Here is a 17384-nt window from a genome sequence, read left to right as displayed (position 1 = left end):
AGAGCTTGTATTTACACTTTTCATCTTATTAATGTGCATCACAATTCGGCGAATGTCTGCAATCTATTTCCATCATTATTAGGACAAAATGCTTAACTTGAAAGCAACAACTATTCATCTGGAAGTTGAGTATGATTGTATCCTTAAACTTCGGGCAGGAAATTTTTCTCATAATTACAATTTCCCGCCGAAGAAAGTTAGAAAAGCATGATTTCTTGTAAATATTATCATGTATATTGTCTCCATTTCAACTAAGATGTATAAGCCAAATAAAAGTAGACATTTCCACAATTTTGACATGGTATAACATATCGATGTTCATAATACAATGTGACCAGAATATGAGCTCAAATTTAGGGATCAGTCATTATGAAACTGATTATGCGAGAAGGTGGTGTCCTCTGGGAGGGAGAAGAATTTGAGAGAGCACTGAAAGACCTGAATCAAAGCAAGGCATCTGAACTAGACAGCATATCCTCAGAAACATTAAGATCTTGGGGGAAATAAGCAATGCACAGTTTACAGAATCAAACGCCTTTCAGATCTCAGGAAATTACGGCCACCTCATCGCTCCTATCTCATAATTTGTTTATTTCCTCAATGAAACTTTTCATTGTATCTATGCTGTTTTCCTTAGTTGAAAACCAAATTGATTGTTTAGAATAATGAAGTTTTGGATTTGGGCAAAAGCAATTTTTCAAATATTTTAGATATGACAGAGAGAATTGAGATAAGACAATAATTTCCCATGACCTGTCTTGATATCTTTTTGGAAAGTGGTTTGACTTTGGCTCTTTCAGTAGCTCTGGGAAACATCTCTCTTCAAAACATTGGTTTAATATTTGAGCTAGTGGGTTTGCAATTTTGTTGTGTACTGCTTTAGTAACTCTAGTGGGTATTCCATCCTGACCAGCAAAGTTTTTGTTTTTCAATGCTACAATTGCATTTTCTGCATCTGTCAAAGAAATTTTTAAAATTTTGGAAGGTAATCAGAGTTTTCATTTAAGCCAAAGGGATTTACTTTTTTGTGATACTCATTTACATTCACATCAGATTTTGCTACATTTATAAAGTTTTCTACAAATCACTCTGGTATTTGAGTTGAACTTACAGCAGTGTTCCCTTCAATGTCAATTTTTCATATTTCTTGGTTACATGCTTCAAAACCGATTTATAATTGGCATATTGTTTACCAATTGTTTTGCTGTCTTGACAACTATTTGAAATATAGTTCTATACAGACTAAGATATTCAATGAAATCCGCATCTTTATTGTACCTTAATTCTCTGGGCAGTTGCCTTTTCCTTACACTGGAAATTTTTGTGCTCTGGATGATCCACTTTACTTTATTTGTCCTTCACAGCAGAGTCCAGGTGGAACTGTTTCACGAAAAACACGAAGAAAACTATTTCCGAATTTCTCAACATTTCCATAACTTGAGCTAAAATAGTCAAAATGTCATTTTTTTAGCTTATTCCTAAATATTAGCAATTTTTCTTTGTTAACATTCCTTCTCATATGAATTTTCACACTTGAAATCTTGCTGTCTGTCTGTGGCAGCTCAATGAACAATGCACAGTGATCTGAAATGTCTAAATCTTGACAAAATTTACACACATCTTCATAAACATAATTATAACGCTGTCAATACAGGTTGCTGACTGGCCATTATCTTTGGTAGATTCAAAAAAATTCAATTTGAAGCCAAGTTTCTTTACCAAGTCAAAAAATCTTGAAGTGCACCTACTATCCCATTTGATATCAATATTAAAATCAGCAACTATTAGATTTCTTTTTGTTTTATGCTCGACAAAGATCCTCTAGCATAATTTGAAACTTAGATAAGAATAGTTCTGTTGTTGACCACTCTGGGATCTTACTATTACATTTACTGGCAAGCCCATCATTTCTACACAACAGCTCCCAAACACACATTGTTCATTTAAATAATTAAAACAATTTCTGGTTTCACAATTTATACCAGTGTGCAGACGTATACACAAGACTCCATGTGAGTTGTTTCTTCTGCAAAAATTAGTCCCTACAATGAAATTCTCGATTTTGTTTAAACATTTTAACTGTATAATCAGTAACCCAGAGCACATTTAAACAACTATAGTAAGTGCACATTATGATGTAATGATTTCCAATTTTTCTATTTTGGAGCTTTTTTTGTTTGAAGCATCAGTTTTCAAACCATTTATATTCCAATGCATAACATATCCACATCTACATCTACACTCTGCAAACCATCATGAGGTGCATGGTTGAAGGTACATCCCATTGTACCAGTTGTTAGGGTTTCTTCCTCTTCCATTCGCATATGGACCACAAGAAGAATGATTGATTGACTATCTCTGTGAGTGCAGTAATTATTCTAATTTTATCCTCACATTCCCTATGTGAGCAATATGTAAGGAGTTTAAGTAAATTCCAAGAGTAATCATTTAAAGCCAGTTCTTCAAACTTCATTAATAGTCTTTCTCAGCATCGTTTAAGTCTATTTTCAAGAGTCTTCCAGTTGGGTTCCTTCAGTATCTATGTGACACTCTCCCACGGATTAAACAAACCTGTGGCCATTTGTGCTGCCCTTCTCTGTATATGTTCAACATCCCCTGTTAGTCCTATCTGGTATGGGTCCCACAGACTGGAGCAATATTCTAGAACCATAGAATTGGTCGCACGAGTGCTTTGTATGCAATCTCCTTTGTAGACTGTTTGCACTTCCCCAGTACTCTACCAATAAACTGATCTACCACCTGATTTACCCACAACTGAACTTTTGTGATCATTCCATTTCATATCACTATGAAGAGTAACACATAAGTGTTTGTATGAGCTGGCCGATTCCAGCTGCGACTCACTGATACTATAGGCATAGAACACTACTTTTTTTTTTGTTTTTGTTTTGTGAAGTGCAAGATTTTACATTTCTGAACATTTAAAGCAAGTTGCCAATCTCTGCATCATTTTGAAGTCTTTTCAAGATCTGACTAAATATTTATACAGTTTCTTGCAGATAGTACTTCATTACAGATAACTGCATCATCCATAAAAAGCCTGATTTTACTATTAAAATTGTCTGTTAGGCCATTAATATACAACATGGATGGCAAGGGACCCAACATACTTCCCTGGGGCACACCCGAAGTTACTTCTACATCTGACAATGCCTCTCCATCCAAGATACAACATGTTGTGTCCTCCCTATCAAGAAGTCCTCAATACAGTCACAAATTTCAAATTATACCCTATATGATCGTACTTTTGACAATACATATAGGTGTGGCACCGAGTCAAATGCTTTTTGGAAATCAAGAAATACTGCATATACGCTGGTTGCCTTGATCCAAACCTTTCAGTATGTCATTTGAGAAAAGTGCAAGTTAGGTTTCACCTGATTAATTTTTTCGAAATCCATGCTGGCTGGCATTGAAGATGTCGTTCTGTTCAAGGTATCTCATTATGTTTGAGTTCACAATTGTTCGAAGATTCTACAACAAATTGATGTCAAGGAGACTGGACAGTAGTTCTGTGGATCACTTCTACAGCCCTTCTTGTGACCTGTGCCTTTTTCCAAGAACTTCAATGATTTGGGCTGTTTCTTAACACCATTGTCACTAATATTTATTTCATTCATGTTTTCAAGGATACGAGGATTAAATTGGGGCAATTCTCCTGGGTTTTCCTTTGTAAAGGAACATTTGAAAATGGAGTTAAGTGTTTCAACTTTTACTTTGCTACCCTCAATTTCAGTTCCTGTTTTATTCGCTAGCGACTGTACACTAACTTTGGTGCCACTAATAGCCTTTACATATGACCAGAATTTCTTTGGGTTCTGTGAAAGATCGCGTGACAATATTCTGCTATGGTAGTCATTGAAGGTATCACGTATTGCTCCCTAGATAGCCAAACACATTTCATTCAGAATCTCTCTATCTATAACCCAAACCTTTGTTTTACACCTATTATGAATTAATCTCTGTTTCTTTAGAAGTTCCTTTACTGTGACTGTATACCCGAGGAGTTCCCTCCCATTATGAACCATTCTACTGTGTACATATCCATCCTGTTCGTGGTCAACTATTCTTTTAAACTTGAGCCAGAGTTCCTCTACATGCTCCTGCCCTGTGCTGAAAGTTTCAAGTTCCTCGCTGAAATATGCCACTACTGATTTTTTATCTAGTTTGCTGAACATATATATGTTTCTGCTTGTTTTAGTTGCCCTTTGTACTTCGGTTATCATTGCTCCCACGACCGCGTCATAGTCACTGATATCAGTTTTTATGTGGGCATCCTAAAAGGAGTCAGTTCTACGTGTTGTCATCAGATCCAATATATTTCCATCGTGAGTGGGGTTCCTAACTATCTGTTCTAGGTAGTTTTCATATAAGGCATTTAGTAAAGTTTCACAGGATGTCTTATCATGCTTACCACTAACAAAACTGCAATTTTCCCAATTGATTGTTGGACGATTAAAGTCTTCAACGATGATTACAGTAAGATTGGGGAAGTTACATAGAAGTGAATGAGGTTCTCTCTTCAGTTTTCAGTTACATCAGGAGATGGGTCTGGTGGATAAAAGAAGGATCAAATTATCCATTTTATGCCCACCCCTGCTACATATCCAGTCTGACTATTACTTATAGGCTTTAGCACATTTCTTGACAGATAATGGTATGGTTTTGTCTTTTTTAATTCTGTACAAGTTGTTCACCTCCATCACTATTTTTTACAACTTGGCAAGTATCTATGAACATTTTACTGAACATTTTTGGGTCCAACTATTCAGATGTAGACCATCTTTGGCAAGACACGTTGCACTTAGAAATTTGTTGGGATCAATGAAAACAACTTCTAGTTTATTGCACTGGTGCCGTTTATTCTCTGCAAATGGGTGTCACTCACTGATCTCCTGTAGACAGTGCCACTGATTATTATTCTCGAAGTTGTGTAGAGGCTTCTGGCCATCACTTTATAATAACGTTAATCAGATAAAATGACAGACTGGTATGAAATTAATAACCCCATTATGTATTTTTCAATGAATTATGATAAATACTCTACTGTAAGGATGTAGCTGCTATGTGAAGTACAAAAACACAGTTGCCCAGAAAGTAATGCACCAATTTTTTTTTTTCTCAGCCAAAACAATGCTATGATTGCAAAATATTATGTATGTATTATTATAAGTCTCCTGTTTCCATTACTTCCGACAGATAGCGTAACTGCAGGACAGTTTCAAAATGGCGTCTGTAGGTGATGTACATTACAAGCAACATGCTGTCATTGAATTTCTCACTGCAGAGAAAGAAACTATGGGGAATACTCAGAAACGTTTGTGCAAAGTCTATGGAGCAACTGCTATTGACAGAAGTACAGTTAGTTGGTGGGCACGGAGAGTGAGGTCATCAGAAGGCGCTTCAGCGGGGCTCCACGATTTGCAGCAGTCATGAGACCATCCACCTGACGTGTGGCAGCGAGCTGCTGATGTCATTCACGAGGACAGACACATTATGACTCGACAGTTGGTGCTGCATCTGTCAATCAGCAAAGAAAGTGTGGATGCAGTTATCCACACTCTTGGATATTCAATAGTGTATACAAGGTGGGACCCCTTGGTGTCTAACAGTGGACCACAAATCGCAGAGAAACAACATTTGTCTTGATTTGTTGCAATGTTTTGAAGCTGTGGGGGAGACCAACTTGTCCTGGATTTGTGACATGTGATGAAACATGGGTTCTACATCTACATCTACATCCATACTCCACAAGCCACCTGACAGTGTGTGGCAGAGGGTACCTTGAGTACCTCTATTGGTTCTCCCTTCTATTCCAGTCTCGTATTGTTCGTGGAAAGAAGGATTGTCGGTATGCTTCTGTGTGGGCTCTAATCTCTCTGATTTTATCCTCATGGTCTCTTCGCGAGATATATGTAGGAGGGAGCAATATACTGCTTGACTCCTCGGTGAAGGTATGTTCTCGAAACTTCAACAGAAGCCCGTACCGAGCTACTGAGCGTCTCTCCTGCAGAGTCTTCCACTGGAGTTTATCTATCACCTCCGTAACGCTTTCGCGATTACTAAATGATCCTGTAATGAAGCGCACTGCTCTCCGTTGGATCTTCTCTCTCTCTCTTCTATCAACCCTATCTGGTACGGATCCCACACTGCTAAGCAGTATTCAAGCAGTGGGTGAACAAGCGTACTGTAACCTACTTCCTTTGTTTTCGGATTGCATTTTCTTAGGATTCTTCCAATGAATCTCAGTCTGGCTTCTGCTTTACCGACGATCAACTTTATATGATCATTACATTTTAAATCACTCCTAATGCGTACTCCCAGATAATTTATGGAATTAACTGCTTCCAGTTGCTGACCTGCTATATTGTAGCTAAATGATAAGGGATCTTTCTTTCTATGTATTCACAGCACATTACACTTGTCTACATTGAGATTCAATTGCCATTCCCTGTACCATGCGCCAATTCGCTGCAGATCCTCCTGCATTTCAGTACAATTTTCCATCGTTACAACCTCTCGATATACCACAGCATCATCCGCAAAAAGCCTCAGTGAACTTCCGATGCCATCCACAAGGTCATTTATGTATATTGTGAATAGCAACGGTCCTACGACACTCCCCTGTGGAACATCTTACTTCGGAAGACTTCTCTCCATTGAGAATGACATGCTGCGTTCTGCTATCTAGGAACTCTTCAATCCAATCACACAATTGGTCTGATAGTCCATATGCTCTTACTTTGCTCATTAAACGACTGCGGGGAACTGTATCGAACACTTTGTGGAAGTCAAGAAACACAGCATCTGCCTGGGAACCCGTGTCTATGGCCCTCTGAGTCTCGTGAACGAATAGCGCGAGCTGGGTTTCACACGATCGTCTTTTTCGAAACCCATTACAAAATGACAGTCAATGGAATGGCACCACTCCCACATAAAAAATGCAAAGCAACTGCTTCCACTGCTAAGGTCATGATCACCGTGTTCTGGGACTGTGAAGGTGTGATTCTGATTGATGTGATGCCAAGAGGCAGTACCATTAATTCAGAAGCATATGTCTACACATTAACAAAACTCAAGATACGCTTCCGGGGACTTCAGCACCACAGCAACCAAGGAGACGTTTTACTGCAACACAACAACACTCGGCCCCACACAAGTCTGAGGACTGCTGAACACATCACAAAACAGAGTTGCACAGTGTTACCACATTCACACTACATCCCTGACCTAGCCCCCTCAGACTTCCACTTGTTTGGGCCATTAAAGCATGCCATTCGTGGAAGACATTTTGAGGACGATGAGGAGGTGATTCATACAGTGAAGCACTGGCTCTGCCACCAGGACAAGGATTGTTACCAACAGGGCATACATTCCCTTGTTTCACAATGGAGGAAGGCCAAAGAACGGAATGAGATTACATGAAAAAATAGTGTCTGTGGGTTTTGTACGTGTAATTCTCATTATATTCAATAAAGAATTGTTGAAGAAGAAAAAAAATGTGGTGCATTACTTTCTGGGCAACCCTCGTACTTACTTTTTTGGTGGTGTTCAAAATATATTAAATAACATAGTTCAAAAATATCATGGAAAAAATGCTAGAAGGAAATACTTTTATACAATATTGAAGTAATTAAGATTTTTATACATCACATTGTTTAGACAAATAAAACCATTATCACGACCTTTCAATATTGATTTTCATACATATTCTTGCTCAAAGTCAGCCTTGGAACAAAGTAGAAAACGCAAACTACATGCCAAGTTATTGATCATGTAATGTAGCATCAGTGTGGTAAGCAAGATTTTCACTGTCAGTGTATTGGGTTACAGCTGTCTGTATTATAGATTCACATTTTTTTTAGGAAAGTGGGAAAGTATGTCGAGTCACTGCATTAATGATAAGCATGATCTGACAATAGTGTCTGTAGGAGCAACCTTCCTTCTGTTAATTGCATTGTATTACAACAGCTTTAATTTAATTTCACTGGAATTTATACAAATAAAAACAGCTTTTGAAGACAGCTGTCTCTATAAGTGGCTTTCAAGGATCACTGTTACTTCCACATGAAATATGCTAAGGATTACATAGACTGATCAAGTTACTATTTTAGAGAAACTGAATTCAATAGGAGAAACGAGCATTGTGGTATATTAATTTGAGGAAGAAATTTCTGAGACTGTTCATTTGGAACATAGTATGTATGGAAGTGAATCACGGACAGTGGAAAAACTGAAAAAAATAAGAGAACTGAATCATATGAGATGTGGTGCTATAGAAGTTAAATGGACTGACAAGGTTAGATTGAGGCACAGAGGAACATGTGGAAATCAATGACAAGGGAACAGACAAGACAATAGGGCATGTGTTGAGACATCAGGCAATGTATGGTGGCGGCAGTAGAATCATTTGGCAGTCAGCTTCAAATGCAGGTTCTGTAGGTTTACCATTACAGAAAGAAAGTGGGCTACCTGCCCTGGGAGGGTGTGGGGGTCGGGCAGCACATGACAGCTTGACCCAGCAGGGAAACTATTCCCTTGTTATCTAACAAGGCAGCAGACAATGGCAGCCGGGTGGTGGCGCCAACTGATGCTGTGGCCCATGCCTGCCAGCAAGCCAGAATGAACGAGACTGTCCTTGCCTGCTTTTGGCACAATGGTTGATGATGCGCTGTCCTGACAGAATCAAGGCACATGCCCTGCAATTTACAGAAGGAAAAAAAAAGTAATAAATCGTGTTGCTCATAGCTTTATACGTCAGCTTAATGCTGAAGTGCCCAAGATTTCAGTATTGGTCATACTTAATATATTTGCATTTAAATAAAACACTGCATGAAATTCGGAAAGCTTGCATTTGAAGCCCGTTACACCATATGCTGATACGAACGAAATTTACCTATGATATTAGATTTTCCTTTAGTGTGACACTTCAAACAAGGAGTGAATGAAGTTCATCACAAATACAGCGTATAGTCACTGTCTTACTTTATTTCAGTCGTACACATATCAAAAAAAGTTTAGCATCACCCCGGTTCCCAGAACTCCTGAAGACAGATGTTGCCTGTGGATACTGTATCACAGACAGAGTCCCTTTGACTGTTCAGAGATGTCACTAAACCCACCCAAAGATGTAAACAACCATGCATGAGCAGTGCCTATTAGATGGAGGGGGTCCAACGGCTGATCAGTTCCAGCCATTCCACCAGAAAGGAGGTACACGGCTCGTGTTGTCTGTAGTTCAACCACGCCTAGATGGTCAATACCGCAGTTTGATAGCATCTGCATTGTTACTTTGTGCCAGGAAGCACTCTAAACAAGGGAAGTGTCCAAGCATCTCTGAGTGAACCAAAGCGATGTTGTTCGGACATGGAGGAGATTCGTAGAGACGGGAACTGTCGATGACATGCCTCACTCAGGACACCCAAGGGCTACTACTGCAGTGGACGACCACTACCTATGGATTATGGCTCGGAGGAACCCAAACTGCAATGCCACGATGTGCAACTTCACTCTCGATATCCATGGCGAGGTCCATCTTTGCAACGACGACACCCTGCAGCATGGTACAGATGGGCCCAACAACATGGCGAATGGACCGCTCAGCATTAGCATCACATTCTCTTAACCAGTGAGTGTTGCATATGCCTTCAATCAGACAATCGTCAGAGACATGTTCGGAGGCAACCTGGTCAGGCTGAACGCCTTAGACACACTGTCCAGCGAGTGCAGCAGCAAGGTAGAGGTTCCCTGCTGTTTTGGGGCGGCATTAAGTGGGGCCAACATACGCCACTGGTCGTCATGGATGGCACCGTAACGGCCATACAATACATGAATGCCATCCTCCGACCGATAGTGCAACCATATCGGCAGCATATTGGCAAGGCACTAGTCTTCATGGGCGACAATTTGCGCCTCCATCATGCAAATCTTGTGAATGATTTCCTTCAGGATAACAAAGTCGCTCAACCAGAGTGGTTAGCACGTTCTCCAGAAATGAACCCTCCCAAACGTAGCTGGGATAGATTAAAATGGGCTGTTTATGGACAACGTGACCCACCAACAACTCTGAGGGATCTACGCAGAATCGCCATTGAGGAGTGGGACAATCTGGACCAACAGTGCCTCGATGAACTTGTGGACAGTATGCCACAACAAATACAGGCATTCATTAATGCAAGAGGACGTGCTGCTGGATTTCAGAGGTATCGGTGTGTACAGGAACCTGGACCACCATCTCTGAAGGTCTCGCTGTGTGGTAGTACAACAGGCAACGAGTGGTTTTCATGAGCAATAAAAAGGGTGGAAATGATGTTTATGTTGATCTCTAGTCCAATTTTCTGTACAGGTTTTGGAACTCTCAGAACCGAGGTGAAGGAAAACCTTTTTTTGATATGTGTAGAAAATTTCAGTCACAGTTAATGGAAGTTCACGTAATAACTTAGCTGCTCCATATGATGAGATGCTCAATTTTGGTATCCTCAGAGCTTGTTGCTTCAGAAAGTCCTCGATCCTCACATTGCTGTATTAGTAATTTTGAAGTAAAACAGAGTCTAATACTTTTCTTGTCATAGGTGGAATATACATTGGCCATCTGACAGCCTCTGAAAGACTCTCACGCAAATAGCTTCCGAAACACAATAATGCAGACAGACTGACCCAGTGGCTTATGTGCCACTTTCTTTTATATAAAAACAAAACAATCGAATACATTATTGAAATTGAGACTTAAAAAATAACAACTAAAAGTCAAGGGAAAAATTTGGTTACATGTATCACAAAATGGGCCACATACTGCCCTATGAGTTCTCATATATAATTAGGAAAAGTTTACACAGTTCCATGTGTAGTTCCAAAGAATAAGAAGTACAATAATATAAATTATATTTTAGTTAATTACAACCCAATTACTTTGAATAAAATATTAACAACAGTATTTTGGTTTGTTCTTGTGTTGAGCTACCATTTTAGATCATAAATAATTAACGTCATAGATTTTCAGAAATAAGGAAGAGGTAAATTTTCAAGAATATATGGTGCAACATGACTGCACAGTTCATATCACAAAATTTCCAAGTTGGATTATTAACAAATGGTTTACTCCCATTAGTTGCAAATGTAAATCAGGTAGTATATTAACATGAAACTGAAATTGACATAATAAACTCATTTGTACTGATTTTTTAAAGGGTAGTTATTAATGGAACAGGGTATATAGACATAACAGTATAAAGTCCAGAAAGTTACAAATTTGAGCGAAAGTGACCTCTTCAGAAGATGCTGACATGGGGAAATAATTTCAGATAGGGATGGAAAGATAGTCCCATTTCAACTAGCAGTTGAATCAGCATTCTCTGTGTGCACCCATGGGTGCGTACATCTGCGCAGGACAGCATCGTGAGTTGGCATGCAGACTACCAACTTTCTTTCTGTTCTTACACTTACAAATCAACAACAGTGCCAAACAAATGAAAAACTCAAAAACGTGCAAGAAGAAAGCATTTCCTTATGTGAGAGAAAACCGTGCATAAAATACCGTACATGAATGAAATCAAAATTGTTTGTAATTAACTGTTTTTCAGTTTAGAAAGAAAGCCAATCTATAGATATATTTCAGAAAAACAAAATGTGACTGATGACAAGAATATGCATTTTCTTGTAGTTGCAACAACAGAATCAAATATCTTGAATAATTATGAAACAACTATGGACAATATGACCACGCAAATGGAGAACGTAATTATAATGTTTTCTTACGTTCCTGAATTAAAAATGCTATCAATCTGCCCTTGTTTTTAGACTGAGCCCTCTGGCTTCCCTTATTCTATTATGCATCACACCACATTGCATTCTTTCCTTAGTTTTTTCACCTTTTCTAAGTACTGCTCTCATTTGTGGACTTTACTAGTTTTCTGGCATCATATATGTTCTAATAGAGTATAAGGAAAGTAGTTACTTTAATGAAGAAGGAGAGGAAAGCCCACTGCTTTTCCGAAGTCATACAGTGTTGTTGTTGTGGTCTTCAGTCCGAAGACTGGTTTGATGCAGCTCTCCAAGCTACTCATCCTGAGCAACCCTCTTTACCTCCTCTGAATCTGCTTACTTTATTAATCTCTTGGTCCTCCTCTGTGATTTTAGCTCCCCACACTCACCTCCATTACTAAATTGGTGATCCCTTGATATCTCAGAATGTGTCCTATCAATAAATCCCTTCTTTTAGTCGAGCTGTGCCACACATTTCTGTTCTCCCCAGTTCCGTTCAGTACCTACTCATTAGTTATGTGATCCATCCATCTTGTCTTTAGCATTCTTCTGTAGCATCACATTTCAAAAGCTTCTTTTCTCTTTTAGTGTAAACTGTTCTTCGCCCATGTTTCACTTCCATACATGGATACACTCCATGGAAATGCTTTCAGAGAAGACTTTGTAACACTTAAGTCTATACATTCTATCAACAAATGCAAAACAAGGATAATGGCATATAGTAAAATTAAATCAAGTGATGCTGAGAGAATCATATTATGTAACGAGACACTCCAAGTAGTAGATGAGTTGTGTTATTTGGACAGCAAAATACTGATGATGGCTGAAGTATAGACGATTTGAAATGTAGACTGGCAATGGCTAGAAAAGCATTTCTGAAGTTGAGATTTAAGTCTTCTCATAGTAATATCAATAATTAGTACACTTTACATAACTAGCTTGCAATGGCTCCTTTCCCCTGGTTAATGTAACTTTCATTCATTTGACATCCCTGAAGGCTCTCATGATGTAATGTTTTATAGAACACAATGTGCAAGTCAATTAATGGCTGGAAAAAGGTGGAAGAAGACAGCAGGAATTAGATTTATACTGGCTCCCTCACTTCTTATGACAATTTAGAGCTACTGTGTGCCAAGATAAGTTTTCAGATAATTGAAGAACATAACTCCATCAACAATAATATCACTAATTAAAAGAAATGTTAGGTGATGTAAAATGAGCAGCTAAACTCAAATAAGACATTAGTAGCCTTTCATTTCTTTCCATACATACTTGTCTACTACAGCAAGAACTCTGATAGCCTGGACTGCTATCTCAGGAGAAACATCTAATGTCATTGCAATAAGTCTTGCTTTACTATGCGAAAGAAAAAGTTGTGTTTCCTGCTTTGGTTCTCCTGTTGAAATAACTGATTCCATAATCTGTAAAACCAAAACAAAGGTTTACATTAATCCCAATGAATTCTTATACAGGAAAAAATATTTTATAAGTTCAATACACATATGGGAACTGTCATTTAGTTACATACTAATACAGGAAAACATATTTTATAGGACAATTATAATATTTTATGTATGGGAAATATCATTTAGTTACATACTAATATGAATTGCTTTTAATAATGTAAACCTTTTCACAGCTTTCCATTAAGTTACAGACATCTTAGTATGAGTGCAAGGACAAGTCTGCAAGTTTTGAGAAAGTAATGAAAATTCCAGTTTTACCAGAAACTAACTTTCATATCATCTTTATACATGCTCTTCTTTTGTAAAAAGAAAACTACATAACTATTCCATACACCATTCATACATTTTATGTTGGTTGGAATGGATTCTGCACAACAGTGTGTAGTTTTACATACAATGTGTTAAGGAGTAAAGGTTGAATAATTTCATCACAGTCAGGCTCAAACCTGGTTGCAAAACAGAGTGAACAGTGTAAAATCTTGTAGGGCTGGGGAGCGGAAGCTTCACTGTGGAGGAGAAGAACAAGGCACAACTGGAGTAGCAATCTTGCTGGGGGGAAAAGAGGTGAATAATGTTAAATGCATCTATATTGTAAATGATAGATAAATTAATCACATCTAAGCCCACCAACTTAGTAATTGTACAAGACTATTTTTCAACTTCAGGGTACAATGAATATTAGACAGAATAAATGTATGTTAACTTAGATGAAGTAACAAAAATAACAAGTGACAAGGATAACAATCAAATGGGAAGTTTTAATGCTGTAGTAGGGAATGATATTAAAAGGGAGGGACACTGAAAAGACAGCAAAGAGATTTATATTAGGAATCACTAATAACAGAAGAGGGATATTACAGGAGTTTTTGTGAAGAATATGATTTGGTGATGAACACAACCTCCAAAAGTATAAAATGAGGTAGACATGGAAAGTGAATGGCAGTAACAGGCACCAAATTTGAAGTTATAGAAATCAAATAAATTAGAGCCATCCACAATTAGACCTAGATAGTGCCAATCTTAAAGTAACCCACCAGGGTATTCAAGAGCGCTAACGCGCTGCTTCCTGGACTCAGGTAGGCGCACCGGCCCCGGTTTGAATCCGCCCAGCAGATTAACGACGAGGGCCAGTGTGCTGGCCAGCCTGGATGTGGTTTTTAGGCGGTTTTCCACATCCCGCTAAGTGAATACCGAGCTGGTCCCCACGTTCCGCCTCAGTTACACAAGTTGCAGACATTTGAAACACGTCCACACTATTTCACGATTTACACTAGATGCAGACAGTTGGGGTACACTGATTCCGTACGGGGCAGGAAGGGCATCTGGCCATCACTAAAACTAACACTGCCAAATCCATTGTAACCACGACGACCCTGCGATCGCTGCGGGACCATGGCATATGCGAAAGAAGAAGATGCAAAAGAAGTGTCAATCTTAAAGTGTAATTTAAGTTTTAAAAGAAACAAGAAGACTAACACAAAAAGATGGAATTAATACTATGAAGAGAATGTGCTAAAAGGACAAACATCTTAAACAATAGTGGTAACACCTTAACATCATGGTTAAAGTCAAAGACATTGTGACAAAAACCTCAGATGAAAAACTGAGGTGGAAGGGGGAGAGGGGGACAAAGAAAACCATAGATGATACACAATGTAATACACTTGATTTTGGAATGGGATAAATACAGGAAAAGTCATGAAGAACACATCATACAGCAATACAAAGAGACTATGGAAATGAAGGTAAATAATACATGTGTAGGAATACAGAAACAGGCATAAAAATTGAATTAGTGAAAGCATACATTCATAAAAATTGAATAAGTGAAAGCATTAATAGATAACTATTCAACATATGGATAAGATCATGCTTGGTAATAGATAAATAAAGAAATCTATTAATAATGCAGATGAAACAGTCAACAGATGAAAGGAATTTTGGAGAAATTGACAGAGCAAAAGAAATCATCATGTGAGAAGAACACATCTAAGAAAGAGAAGAAGTGCTAGTAGATGAAGTAAGTTCTTGAGCTATGATAATGGAATTTGAAGCACCATGGAAGAAATGAGATGAAAAAAGTCTCATTTCAGATTAGCTGGCAGATAAGCTCCAGCCGAACTGTGAGGAAAAATCAATTAACAATAACTTCCATACACATCCTTTACTGACCTAGAACAGGCATTTAACAGCATTAACTGGAAGACACTCCTCAAGACCTTGAAAGGTACAGACCTGGACTTGAAATATTGACAAACAATATTACACGCATACAAAACCTTAAGTGTGAAGATAAAGATAAATGGAGAGCCAAGCAAAAATCAGAAAGCAGTAAGACAAGGATACTCATTATCACCTAACTTGTTTACAAGATCATACTCCAGATCTGTGTTTGGGAGGAGGAGGTGGGGGGAAGAAGGAAGGCTACTCACCTTAATTCATGTTAATTTAACAGTGATTTATAAAACATCTTTGAGATTTCATGACAGACAGCTCCAGGTACACTTGCTTACCAGTCAATGTCCATTAATGTTCTGGTTATCTTCAAAATGCTGCAATATCCATTACATGTTCTAGCTTAAGTCCTACTATGCTTTCTTTCACTGCCATCCACAACATGGTTTCCTTTTATGAGGTAATTCTGCAGGGGCAAAAAAATCATCTGGCAGAAAAAGGCATGAAAGGGAAGCAGTGGTTAAGAAGGTAGAGAGATAGGGTAGTAGCCTATTCCCAATGTTATTCAATTTGTAAAATGAGCAACCAGTAAAGGAAACAAAAGAAAAATGTGGAGTAGCAGTTAGAGCCGAGAGAGAAGAAATAAAAACTTTGAGGTTTGCCGATGCCATTGTAATTCTCTCACAGACTTGGAAGAGTAGTTGAACAGAATGGACAGGATCTTGAAGGGAGGATGTAAGAGGAACATCAACAAAAGCACAACAAGGATAATGGAATGTAGTTGAATTAACAGGTAATTCTGAGGGAATTAGATTAGGAAACGAGTCACTTAAAACAGTAGATGAGTTTTGCTACCTGGACAGCAAAATAACTGATGACGTCCGAAGTAGAGAGGATATAAAATATACACTAGCAATGGCAGGAAAAGCGTTCCTGAAGTAGAGAAACTTGTTAGCGCCAACTATAGAGTTGAGTGTCACGAAGTCTTTCCTGACAGTTTTGTACGGTGTACAGCCATGTACATGGAAACAGTTTAGACAAGAACAGAATAGAACTTTTGAAATGTGGTGCTACAGAAGGTGGGTAGACCATGTAACCGATGAAAAAGTACTGAACATAATTGCGAAGCAAAGAAATCTGTGACACAACCTTACTAGAAGAAGGGATCAGTTGGTAGGACACATTCTGAGACATCAAGGGATCACCAACTTTGTACTATGAAGGGGGGGGGGGAGGGAGGGGGAGAGAGGGGGAGAGAGAGAGAGAGAGAGAGAGAGAGAGAGAGAGAGAGAGAGAGAGGGGGGGGGGGGGAGAGAGAGAGAGAGTGGGGGGTGGGGGGTGGGGGTAAAACTGCACAGTAACCAGATTCAGAAGGATGTACGTTGAAATAGTTAACTCGGAGATGAAGAAGCTTGCACAGGATAGAGTAACTAAGAGAGCTGCACCAAACCAGTCCTCATACTGAAGAGCACAACCACAACCACAAGCACAACATAATAATTATGCAGTCATCTTATTGCTCTCTTAAACTTAGTAAAAACATAACAGTTTGCAGGGTGTATTCCAATATGGCACTTTGCCTTCTTAGCAAAGTACTTTTGCTTTGTCCTTTTATTATGGCAATTTGCCTTGTTAGCAAACAACTTTTGCTTTCTAATTTTATTAGATATATAATTTTCTTGGTCTCTGAGGGTGTTTAAACAAAAGCTACTTGGATGTGGAATTTGTCACTACATATAGCCTATAATTCACAAAATGTTCCTTTCAATAATATATATTAAACAAAAGACTTATCAAAGTAGAAATTTTCTGATATTTCATTACAGTGAGAGATTTTAAACTATCGTGAAGAATAGTACAGAACAACAGGAGAGTGAAACATCTATATTGTTAACTCAGGACTAAAAGTTTGAGATTTTTTGTTCACATTTTTCCAGTTCTAATGGAAGCACAGTAAGTGAA

At 38.4% G+C, this 17384-nt stretch overlaps 1 protein-coding gene across 1 annotated transcript in view; it reads right to left on the bottom strand.

The window, feature by feature from the left end:
• Nucleotides 1–17384, bottom strand: part of LOC126417020 (cohesin subunit SA-2-like) — a 486856-nt gene that overhangs the window by 294381 nt on the left and 175091 nt on the right. The window contains exon 6 of the mRNA XM_050084909.1: nt 13054–13202. Within this exon, the coding sequence (XP_049940866.1) occupies nt 13054–13202 (149 nt within the window). The remainder of the gene's footprint in view (nt 1–13053; nt 13203–17384) is intronic.

Source organism: Schistocerca serialis, chromosome 8, assembly GCF_023864345.2.
Source record: "Schistocerca serialis cubense isolate TAMUIC-IGC-003099 chromosome 8, iqSchSeri2.2, whole genome shotgun sequence".
NCBI lineage: Eukaryota > Metazoa > Arthropoda > Insecta > Orthoptera > Acrididae > Schistocerca > Schistocerca serialis.
The sequence above is the reverse complement of the archived record's forward strand: the minus strand, read 5'-3'. Positions and strand labels throughout refer to the sequence as shown.